This window comes from Sorex araneus, chromosome 5 (genome assembly GCF_027595985.1).
Source record: "Sorex araneus isolate mSorAra2 chromosome 5, mSorAra2.pri, whole genome shotgun sequence".
Lineage (NCBI taxonomy): Eukaryota > Metazoa > Chordata > Mammalia > Eulipotyphla > Soricidae > Sorex > Sorex araneus.
Window position 1 is genome coordinate 75,762,845 of NC_073306.1, and position 11,151 is coordinate 75,773,995.

Below are 11,151 nucleotides of genomic sequence, written 5' to 3' on the forward strand. Positions count from 1 at the left end.
CTCCTGGGACGTGTGTAAAGACCTCACTCCACACACAATTAGAGCCAAAACGCTAAAACCACCTCCGAGGCCCTTTCTAGCCTAGAGATCGATATTAAAAGTTTTATCCACCCTTAGCTCCTTCCTTCCTTCCACAAAAATGAAGCGGATCCTTTGGATGAATGTGCCTGGTTAAATTTCTAACAGTTCACTTTAAAATATAGATTTCATTTTAGTGTGTATATACTTCAGGAAATACCAAAAGTACCACAATTCATAACAGAATTCTATATAATGTGTTCTATTTAGGAAAATCATTTTTAAAAAGGAAAAATTGAGCTCATTTGGTTTAATTTCCTCATTTGTTATTTGAGAAAATTAAGGCCCAGAGAAGGAAATGTGCTTGTACATGACAACTCATAACTTAATTGTAGCCCAAGAAGATCTTTGTCATTTCATTTGGATTATTATAAATTATTAACAAATTGAAACTGAACCAAGGAATTAAAATGTGTGTATTATTTGTTGATGGAATTTCTTCCTCATTTGGCTTAATCGAGTTTTCTTTACTAACCTTCAAGCAACATTACATCTTTTTATGTTGGCCTTCTTTAATCACACCCATCTACAGCTGGTTTTTGTACAGGACATTTTAATTACTGTTTAGTTTTAATGATTTTTTTTTAAAAAAATGTTTTTTCATGGGAGCACAAAGTAACCCGATCATAAAAATGCAACTTTAAATACCAATTGATGTCATCTAATAGAGATTTTTAAAAGGACATTCTAATTGGCATTAAAAATGTCCTCAGCTTGATAGTATAGGCAATAATTATTTTTTCCATTTGCAGCCTTAGTTTTGCTTGGTCCGAAAGACAGAAATCTCCCAAACAGACACTAACCCATAGACGGTTAACATCTGCCTTGCCTGGCCAGATTTCCCTGTAGGCTCCCTTCTACCTAGCTTCACTGCGTGTGTAATACAATATGAAAACTTGTCCCACAAGGCTGGTTTTACTTAATGATACTCAGCAGAAGGACTTTGCACTTTCATGATAATTTCTACCAGAAAAAAAAAAATGTCTCTGGAACCTAATACTAGTAATCAGACCTAATATTAGCCTCAGATCAGGCATTTTTTCAAACTACTTGGCAGAGTAGATAAAAGCTGAAGGAGTAGGTATCCAGGCATCTAGGCTGAACGTTGGTTCTTGGAAGGAGACTCCCAGCTAGCACCCTAAAAGCATTCCTCAAAACTTGATTTATACTGGAAGTGACCTTTCTTATACTCCATGCCTGCGCCGGTGCATCTCGCAGTGGCTTTCATTGCATCCAAGGACCGTAAGACACACAGCTTCTCATCCTCTCCTAGAGAGTAGACAGAAGGGCGAGGCTTTCTGCCTTAAGTTTCCTAGACTTTGAAAATAAGAACTGCAGGCTTTTTACATGCTATTATTACCGTGGATAAATAGCGATGCAATTCCTTCCAGGCTTATACTCGGGTTTGGGGGGTGAAGAGGGGCCAAGCCGGCAGTATTTAGGGAGCAACTACGGCTTCTCTTAGTTTTCCACCGCGTTCACTCAACTTCCACGAAGGTTCAGACACCTCCAGCGCCGTGGATTTCAAAACAAAACATCCAGAAAGCGGCACCCCCCACCCCGCCCCTCGCCCCCTCCCCTCCGCCCCGCGGCTTTCGGGGCGTGGGGGCCAAGTCCGCCGCCCGGAGATTTCGGGAAGCCTTTCCTTCCCGGAGCAGGACAAAAAAAAAAAAAAAAACCCTTTCGGAGCCAGACGGGAAGTTTCCTGCGGGTCTCCTGCCGGCGCGAGGGGCTGACAATCCCCGAGGGGCGAGCAGATGCGCGTCCCCGGGGTCCCCCGCGCGACCAGACGGCAGGTGCGCCACCCCCCAGCCCGTGCGCCCCGGCTGCGCGGAGCAGCCCCGGCGGGTGGGGTGGGGTGGGGGTGCGGGGGGGGTCCCCGGCGCCCCGGATCCCCGGGTCCCCCCACCTGATCGCGGCGGCCCTCCCCTCCTCCTCCCGGCCCGGCCGGCTCGGCCTCCACACTCGCTCCCCCGCCCCCCGAGTCTGGTTTCAGTCATCCCTTTGTCCTTCCCCGGATTGGCAGGTTTTATTATTCCGCCTGAACAATCTGGCCGCCCAGTGGCTGAGGGTCGCTGACGTCGGCGCCGAGCCGGGGAGTAGTTGGGATTCGGCTCTGTCAGTAACACATGTGGAAGCGCCGCGGAGGGAGCGAGCGAGCCGGCTAGAGGCCAGCGCCGCCACCGCCTCCGAGAGCCCGGGCAGCAGCGGCCGCGGCCAGCCCCGGGAGCGGCGCCGGCTCCAGCGCGCCGGGCCCGGCCCATCGGCAGCTCCCCGCGGCTCCCCGCCGCCCGGCCTCGGCCCGCCCGCCGCTCCCGGGGCTGTCGATTCCCGCGGCCGCTCCCCGGCTGGCGCTGCAGGAAGCTCGGCCGAGCGGCCGCCGCCGCCGCCGCCGCCGCCGCCAGCCCGGAGCGGGCGAGCGGGCGCGCGGGAGGGAGGCAGGCGGTGGAGGAGCAGGAGGAGGAGGAGGAGGAGAAGGAGGAGGAGGAGGAGGAGCGGGCGGAGCGCGGGCGGGGGCGGGGGCAATATACAAAGTGAAGCCACATTGCCAAACTTGCAGCCGCGATTGCAGCAGTTGCTGCCGCTGCGCCGCGCCTGCAGCCGCGCCGCGCGGGCCGAGGGCTCCTGCAGCTGCTCGCGCGGAGCCGGGGGCGGAGGACGAGGACTGAGACTGACACTCGGGCTCCCGGCCGCCTGCCACTTAGAACGCGGGGGTCCCCCCATCTCAGCCTCAGAGCCACGCGTTTAAAAAACAAATAACAACAACAACAACAAAAATAAGCAAGCAGCCCTTAGCACCCCTCCTCCCCTTTCCTGCTTCTGCGAGAAGTACACCCCCCCTCCTGCCTCCCCCACCCCTCACCCCCGCTCCCTCCAGCTCCGCCAGCCCGGGCGCCCCTTCTTTGGAAGCCGAGCGGCTTCGCTCGCATTTCGCCGCCGCCGCCTCTCGCAATATTGCAATATAGGGGAAAAGCAGGTAAGGGGACAGCCGGGGAGCCGCGGGCGGGCCGGGGTGTGTGTGTGGGGGGGGGGGGGTGAGGGGGGCGAGGGGCGAGGGGGCCGGTTTGGACCGGGGCTATTTTCTTTGGCTTTCTTCCCTGGACCGTCCCAAATTGCAAGTAAACAATACGCCGGCGTAGATAATGCCCGAGTCTGAAACTACCGAGGCTGGCCTGCGAGCTAGCTCCGAGGGCAGCCCCGGGCCGCCCGCTTTGTAGCGGTTCCTGCTTACAAAAGGGTCCTTCTTGGAGACGGAGCTGGTAGGGACCTCCGGAGAGGGGGGGAGTGTGAGGGGGTGGGGATATTTTCAGTTCCGACGGGAAAGGCAGGGGTACTTAAATGCAGGCTTAAGTGTGAGAAGTAGTGCGGGAAGGGGGGGTGGGATAGGCACGACCCCCCTCTTCTAGTAAACACTTATTTTTGAAACAGTGGCAGAAAGGACCTAAGTGTGCAGGGTTCGTTATTGCTGGTTCTTAAAAAAAAAATCCCCTTGGCTTATAAGTCTTTTGTTCCTATCCAGGAGAAATCCGGTGAATCACCTAATTAAAATCAAGACATGAATTAAGCATCCATTTTTGTACTACAAATTGCCAGCGCTACGTTTGTCCCTCCCTTGGTCTCCATTAAAAAACGCCAGAGACGTTGTTGGAGGGGGGCAGATTTTGCCTCTAGCTGCCAGTTCTGCTTTCTATTTCACTGACTATCCCAGGACCTAAATTGCTTGGCTATGTAATTACTAGAGTATAAGCCTATTTAACTTAAAAGCTTTCTTTTTTTTCCAACTCTAAATGAAACTTGATGAGGGCCCGTCCTTAGTTATCAGGGGAGTCAGTTTCTGGTCAGTCCTCTTGATTCATCTCTTTTAGATTTAATCAGCATTAAGGTATTGCTTGTCCTTAAGAGCTTTAGCTAATGGGGTTACTGGATGCTTTTCTCAGTGTAATGTTTCCTTTTCAAAAAAAATATACATATATATTTACCTCTCACCAAAGATGGGGGCGGGGAAGAGCTAGGAATCTCCTCCCTCCCTCTTCCCTTTTAAAAAGGAATTCGGAGCGATTAAAACGTTGGGGGAAACAGTTTAAAGACCGAGGGCAGGAAATGCAGATTCATTTGGGTTAGGGCTGAAATTGTAACAAAAAGCAATTCCTCGAGTAAATGCATCAGATAAATCAATTTACATAAAGGTATGATGCATTCGGATAAATGCAATGCTAATGGGTTTTAGAGTGGCCCTGCTTCCAAAGTCTCAGGGTTTCGTTACAGCTTAATTGGTGCAGTACTTATTCTGGTTTATTGTGCGGTCGCTGGACACACGTTCCAGGACTCTTTCGGAGGAAATGTGTTTAAAATCGGCCTATTTAAGGAACTCCAATCCCTGTTTCGGTCCCTTCCCCTCGGTGTTCTTTTTTTTTTTTTTCTTTCTCAGCCGCCAAGTTGGGCCGGGGACTAGCAAAGTTCGCCTTCTCTTCTAAGATATCAGCTGAATGTCTTCAGCAGATAGCCGGGAACCTCGGGGGCAGCCCACACTCGGCTTACAGAGGACAAAGACAAAACAGGCTGCTTAATTGGCAGTAAATAACTTGATCTTTTTATAGAATAAGTGACTGGAGGAACACTAGGACTTTATTGGACTCAGGATTGAAGGCAACAAATTAATCGGTTTAGGCTAAGCCTTATAAATTGATTCCTATATTATACTCCAGTTGCTTCTCCTGTGACATTCATTAGAAAGAGTGGGGAATTTTTAAAAGCAGTTTTTGGTGACAGCAGGACTGGCTCGAATTTAGCTTGTGCATCCTTTTAATAGTGCCTTGCATATTATCTGTAACTCTCCCCCCCCCACCCCACCCCCCCAGCACAAAGCTTTAGCATTTAAATTGCTGATCAAGGGCAGATTAGGGAGACCAAAGTGGAGAGTGTTTATATAGGAAGTTAACAGGCATCCTAAAGTTCAATGATCTATTATTCTTGCCTGTGTCCTGAAAACCCAGAGAAAACACTCATTGATCTTCAAAATGAAATGAGATTTGGAACAATAATGGGAGATGGCGGTCACCACAATGGCATGTGAAAGGTGCTGTTTAAAATACGAAAAACCAGTTTCGCAACTTACACGCTGCATCTCCCCCCCGCCCCCCAGCCCCGAGTGCTCCCGCCGCCCCTCCCACACCGCGCTCTCCATCTCCCCTCGGCGGCGGGTCCCACCCCCCTCTCCACCCGCTTCCCCTCCCTCCTCCCCTCTCCGAACACCCAACTCTTTCCAACTTGTGAACTGCAGAACTGCAGCTGCACTTCCCGGGGCAGAGCTCGGGAGGGAACGTGGCTCCGGCGGGGGGCCGCCTCCCCAAACTCCCCTCGGCTGGCTCTCTGGGCTCGGCGGGGACTGGGGAGGGGCCGGGCGCGGCGGTGGGTGGGTTTGACCCTCATTTGCTGGAGGCGGGCGGAGAAGGGGAGGGGGGCGGGGGGCGGGGGCGCGGAGGCGGCGCCGCCGCGAGGGGTGGAGCGCGCCGCCGAGCCTCGCTCTCGGAGTTTTGACAGTCCCCGAGCTGAAATTGTCAGCCGCCGCGGCGAGCGCTGGAAAGTTGAGAGGAGCTCGTGGCCCCAGAACAAAGCTTGAGAAAAGTAAACAGGCGGCTGCTGCCGGCGAGCCTCCCTCCTTCCCTCTCCCGCCTGGCCGCCCCTGCCCTGCCGCTTCCTTCCAGCACTTTTTTTTGGGGGGGTGGGGTGGAGTGGGGGGTTGTTAACAGACCCGCTGGCTTGTGCGGCTAATACTAACTTTTGCATCGTCTCCCCCCTGTTTTTTTTTTTTTTTTTGTCTTTCTCTCCCTGGCCCCTTCCCGCCCTCTGCAGACCATGGTGAACCCGGGCAGCAGCTCGCAGCCGCCCCCGGTGACGGCCGGCTCCCTCTCCTGGAAGCGGTGTGCAGGCTGCGGGGGCAAGATTGCGGACCGCTTTCTGCTCTATGCTATGGACAGCTACTGGCACAGCCGCTGCCTCAAGTGCTCCTGCTGCCAGGCGCAGCTGGGCGACATCGGCACGTCCTGCTACACCAAGAGCGGCATGATTCTTTGCAGAAACGACTACATTAGGTAAGACTTGGCTGCTGCTTTTTTTTTTTTCCCTCCCCTTCCCCCAAAGACCGAGGAGCAGAACCAGGGGCAAGGCCAAAAGGATAAGATAGGGAAGGGTTTAGGAGACCCGGACAGCTAGGATTCGCTCACCGCATCGGAACCTTGCCCTCTAGAAGTTTTCTCGTGGCCGGCTTGGCGGGGGCTTCCAGAAGCCCCTGGTGATCTAATTTCGTCATGACAAATTAGGCAGTAGATGCTAGCTGGTGGCACTGGGCTGTTAGGCGTGCCCACCCTCCAGTGCCAAATCAAGAAATTTAAAGTTCCCAGGTGGAACCACCGCGGAGAAAAGAAGCGTTTTTCGAGTCGGAGTTCGGGCTCTTTTCTTAAAGCCAGATAGAGACCCGCAAGAGAAACTGGGAGACAAAAGATTGACTTAAGAAATAAGTGTAGCTAGTGAAGCATGATTTGCCTAGGGTGATGGCTAATTATAACATTTACATAAGCACCTTTAAACTTTTTTGAGTGGAAAACTGTGACTCATCTTTGTGCTTTTTGTGAAAAATACTGATTACCCCTCAGTTTAAAGACTTACAGCGCTTCTTCTGGCAGCTCCTTGCCCCTTCTCCCTCACCTCCCCCATACCTTAATGGTGTTATTTCTCTTCACATACAGTTACTTGAAGGCTTTGTGGTGTCTAATGTTAATGCATGGTTTGGGGTAGAGAATTGGCAGGTTTTTTCAATCGAGGAATGTGCAGAGTGGGGTTTTTTCCCCCTTTTTGTTGTTGTGTGTATCACTCCTCTTGATCCCCCAAAGGAGATTTAGGAGAAGAGGCTATAAATGATACTAATCTTGCATTTTAAAGCAATGTATAGGAACATTCAGATGCCCGTGTAAGCAGTCTTTTCCAACAAGTTTCAGTGCAATTAATGGAAAAGAATTCAGGAGGTCAGGTGCCTATAGGCTCTTTTCAGGTGAACTCAAGCTACTTAAACTCATTAATTTGAAAGGAGGCATTTGAAGGATTACACATTTAATTTGAGTAAATGGTTTGATAGACTGATGCACATGAATGCTTCTAGGAGGTGTTCTGTTTCAACATCCAGTAATTAAAAAAAAAAAAACCTACATGCACACACACGGTTGGGACTAGAAAATCACTCACTTCTAGGACAAATTGCATCCTATTTAAATTTCTGTCCCGAACTGTCACCTTTATTGTGAGGAACAAAAAATTTGCTCTTCAGTGCGGGTGCATCAGAGAGGAGATATTTTACTCAAACTTTAGTTTTAACTCTTTTGTAATTTCTTACTCAGTATGTCTTGCTACAAAAGATCCCGGTACTGTTCAGAGCAGAGTGTGGGCATATTTACTCCAGTGATAACCATTAGTGTAAATGATGAAGTGAAATGACATTGGGTTATTTCGGTAATGCCACCGATGTCCGTTCCTGCTGGCATTCTCAGTCAACCAAGTAAAAGAAATACAGGAAGTGGGGGCTTTTATTTTTAAATTAAGATGGCAGCATTAATTTTACTAAAGTGTTCTTTTTGAAGTAAATGTTGGAAAATCAGCAGGATCATAGGTGTAGTGCTTTCTGGTCCTCCTTCGAGCAGGGCCTTGAGCTTTGACAGGATTGTAATTGGAGAGCAAAACTGTGGTAAGAAAGGAGAAGAGTTTGAAGTGGAAAAATTGACATTGCTGTTCTGACAGGGTGAATGGTGCAGATTCATCTCTTCTCCAAGTACCTTCAAAAAACCTTCACTTCTGATTACCGCTAATTAAAAAGAAGATAGGGCCACTTGCGTTCCCTCAGGATGAATTTAGGCAAGTGGCTTCCTGGGAATCTCCTCTATTCCTTTCCCTATTCTTGGGGCCAACTATAAATGCCCATTTGGTGGCTTAGTGGAGCCTGGGAGGATGTGTGCCCAACCCTGAGCCTTAATTAATTGGGGCCATAGAATTCTCACTTCCTTTCTTTTTTTCCGCGGAATTTGGGAACTGGAGCTGGACTTGCTCTTGAACTGGAGGATGCTTCCCTGAGAACCTTAGGTTTGTCACTGAGAGATGGAATTTCTGGATGGATCACTTCCCCCATTGCCCAGGGTTCAGCCTTGAGCCCCCACCACCTCCAGATTAAGGATCTCTAAACTCTTCCTTTAGTGGTCCCTCCCTCTGCTAATAGAGATGGCAAAGGTATGGGAGAGTGGAGGCCTGTCTGGTCCTTCTCCTCCAGGCTACCCCTTCCCACTCAGGCAGACCACTTGTTGGAGGAGCATTCAGTCCTGCATTGCCGCCACCCACCTAGCACGGTGGAATCCACCCGCCCAGTCACCAGGTGAAGGGACCCTTAGGGGTCCTTCAAGCCTGAGACCACAGTACTTTCTTAAGGGGCTTTTCAACTGTCTGACTTAAGAGATTTTAATTATTTCTTTTTCTTTCTTTCTTTCTTTCTTTCTTTCTTTCTTTCTTTCTTTCTTTCTTTCTTTCTTTCTTTCTTTCTTTCTTTCTTTCTTTCTTTTCTCTTTCTTTCTTTCCTCTTTTCTTTCAAAAAATAAAAAGAGCACCCCACAACCAATGTGGCTAAAAAGCTGCGGAGGGGTGGGGGACTGGACCTGGAGGAGGCAGGGATGGGGGCAAGGGGTGGGGGTGCTGTTTTTTCCCAGCAAGACCCAGTGTCGCTTGGGCAGAGCTGGGCTTCTGCCTCCTCTCCCTCCCAAGATTTCAGATAAAGCGGCTGCCTTGCTGCAGCGAATCCGCACAATTAAAAGCTTTAATTAGTGGCTCCTCCATTTTCTTAGTTCTGATGGGCTTTATCTAATGAGATCTGGTCTCTGGCTTAGATCTGCTCCGAATGACGTGTCCGCAATGAATGAGAGCTGCGTCGCAAACAAAACATTTAATTAACAAAATTGGCCTCTCAGAGAGGGAGGGAAGGGACTGGGGTGGTGGGGGGAGAGGAAGGGTGGATCTTAAAGGGGCCCTGCCTGCCTGCCTGTCCTCTCCCCACCCCCCATTACAAAAGTTGGCAAACCTGGGAGGTGCCCCGCACCCCCACCCCTCAACCGGCTCCCGACCCCCCAGGTCAGTCCCAGCGCTTACAAGTAGCTTCAGAAACTCCGTCTCGCTTTCCTCTCTCCTCCAATCCCTCCATCCCGCCCGGCCCCGAGACTGGAAAGTGAGTGCGGCGAGAAGAGGAAGTTCCGAGCCGGCCGGGTGGGGCTGCGGGGCCAGAGCCCGGGCGAGGAAACGCGCCGGAAGCGCGGGGGGCGGCCCCGGCCCCGGCTCGCTCAGCCCGGCTGGGCCCGGGCGCGGGAGCCGGCGCGGCGCGAGGCCGCGGTGGAGGCGCCCCGGCGGGCGGGCGGGCGGCGGCGGCGGCGGCCCCGGCCCACGAGGGGGCGAGCGCAGGGCGGGAGGCTGCGCGCCGGCTGCGCTTTCTTTCCCGGGGCTCCGCTCGCCCGGCCGGTTCACGTGGCGCCCGCAGCCGCAGTGACGCTCCGCGCGGCCCGGGCTGGCCAGGGGTGGGGGCCCGGGCGCAGGCGGAGGTGGCTTCCTGGCGGAGGGTGTGTTTGGGCAAGGGGGCGGGGGTGGGCGGTGGGGAAAGCGTTAGGCACGGAGGCGCCGCCAGACAGCGAGTTCATTTCCCTGGTAATCAACAGCAAGCTGCTATATTCAGAGAATGCTGTCCCTTTAATTGAACAGGCTAGGTAATTAAATGGCACTTTTCCAATAGGACGTGCTAGGTAAATCTAATAGTTGGTTATTTAATATCACTTTGAAGTCTGCCCACTCAAGCACAATGACAGCACAGGAGCATGTGAACTATTAGCTAGGAGAAAAAAAAAAAAAACCAGGATCTCAAAAATTAATTAAATCGCATGCAATTTAGGGGGAACGTTTATCTTGATTTGTCATAACAGAATTAATTCAAGGCCTCCAATTCACTTGGGGGCAGATCTGTTACTCTGAATTAACCAAGCGTAATTTGGCTGATTTTTTTTTTTTTCCTCCTTCCCCTCTCTAATGCAGCAGTTGCGATTATTCACAGCCCCCCTCTTAAGTATCAATAGCTTCTGGTGCTTTTAAGGTGCTTGGTCTCTAGTTATTTCGAAGTACCTCTAATGGACTTGGCTGCAGGCATAATTTCTGGGTTGCATTTCTTTGTTACATTTAATATAGCTGGTGCAGAATTTAGATTAAATATAGGAACCTGCTGGAAAACCAATTGCTTCTGGATCAGTAGCTGTAGACGTGCATTTTTCTCTTCAGATAGGTTGCTGATATTTACGTGCTGGTACAAATGTATACCTTTCAGCCACGCTCTCAGAAATGTGGCTCTCCTTGGCTGAAAGAAGTTTAGAGAACACAGGCAGGTTGCATTGAGTTTATTTTGCTTGAAGTAATAAGCATTTGATAATAAGCCCACCACCTATTGGTCACTGAAGTTATAGAAAGATGCTAAACATGATTGCTAAACTAAAAATATGACTGGCTCTCTGTCTTCATGTCATCTGGGAGTGTTGGAGTTGAGCTGGCATTCACTATTAACACTTCATGGTCTTCTTCAAATAGGAGTAAAGCACCTTTAAAGTGCAAGGTTTGGTGGGATTTCTTCCCTTTTCCCATATAAGGAACCTCTTGATGTTTGTGATTGATTGCCTTGCCCAAATGCTGAAATATTAACGACCTTCTTGGACTGAGGACCCAAAGAAAGGAAACTGAAACCGATTCTGTCATCACAATTAAAGACTCCCCTGGCTTTAATTAGCCTGACCTGGGGTATATCTCCCAGTTGCTTGAGTTAAAGAGAAAAGAGCCCATTATAGTCCAGTCTGAGACCGATAGCTACTTAATTGAGCACCTAAAGCCTCGAGCCTTTTAAATCAAACACTGTCCTGGACAGTCCCCCTGGTTAGATAATTAACTCTCCAGCACACAGAAATGTTGTAAAAGAAAAAAAAAAAAGGAAGAAAAAGAAAGGAAGAAAAAGAAAAGGAA

General features: G+C 50.5%; 1 protein-coding gene across 3 annotated transcripts in view; it reads left to right on the forward strand.

The window, feature by feature from the left end:
* The first annotated feature begins 2,597 nt into the window (after positions 1-2,597).
* LMO4 (LIM domain only 4) overlaps positions 2,598-11,151 on the forward strand; it is a 17,288-nt gene continuing 8,734 nt past the window's right edge. The window contains exons 1-2 of one of the 3 annotated variants that reach the window (XM_055138757.1): positions 2,598-3,055; positions 5,932-6,170. In XM_055138757.1, the coding sequence (XP_054994732.1) occupies positions 5,935-6,170 (236 nt within the window). In that variant the 5' untranslated portion in view covers positions 2,598-3,055; positions 5,932-5,934. Of the gene's footprint in view, positions 3,056-5,370; positions 5,492-5,553; positions 5,704-5,931; positions 6,171-11,151 lie in introns of those variants that run through there. The other 2 variants (XM_055138758.1, XM_004603303.2) reach the window with 2 other exon arrangements.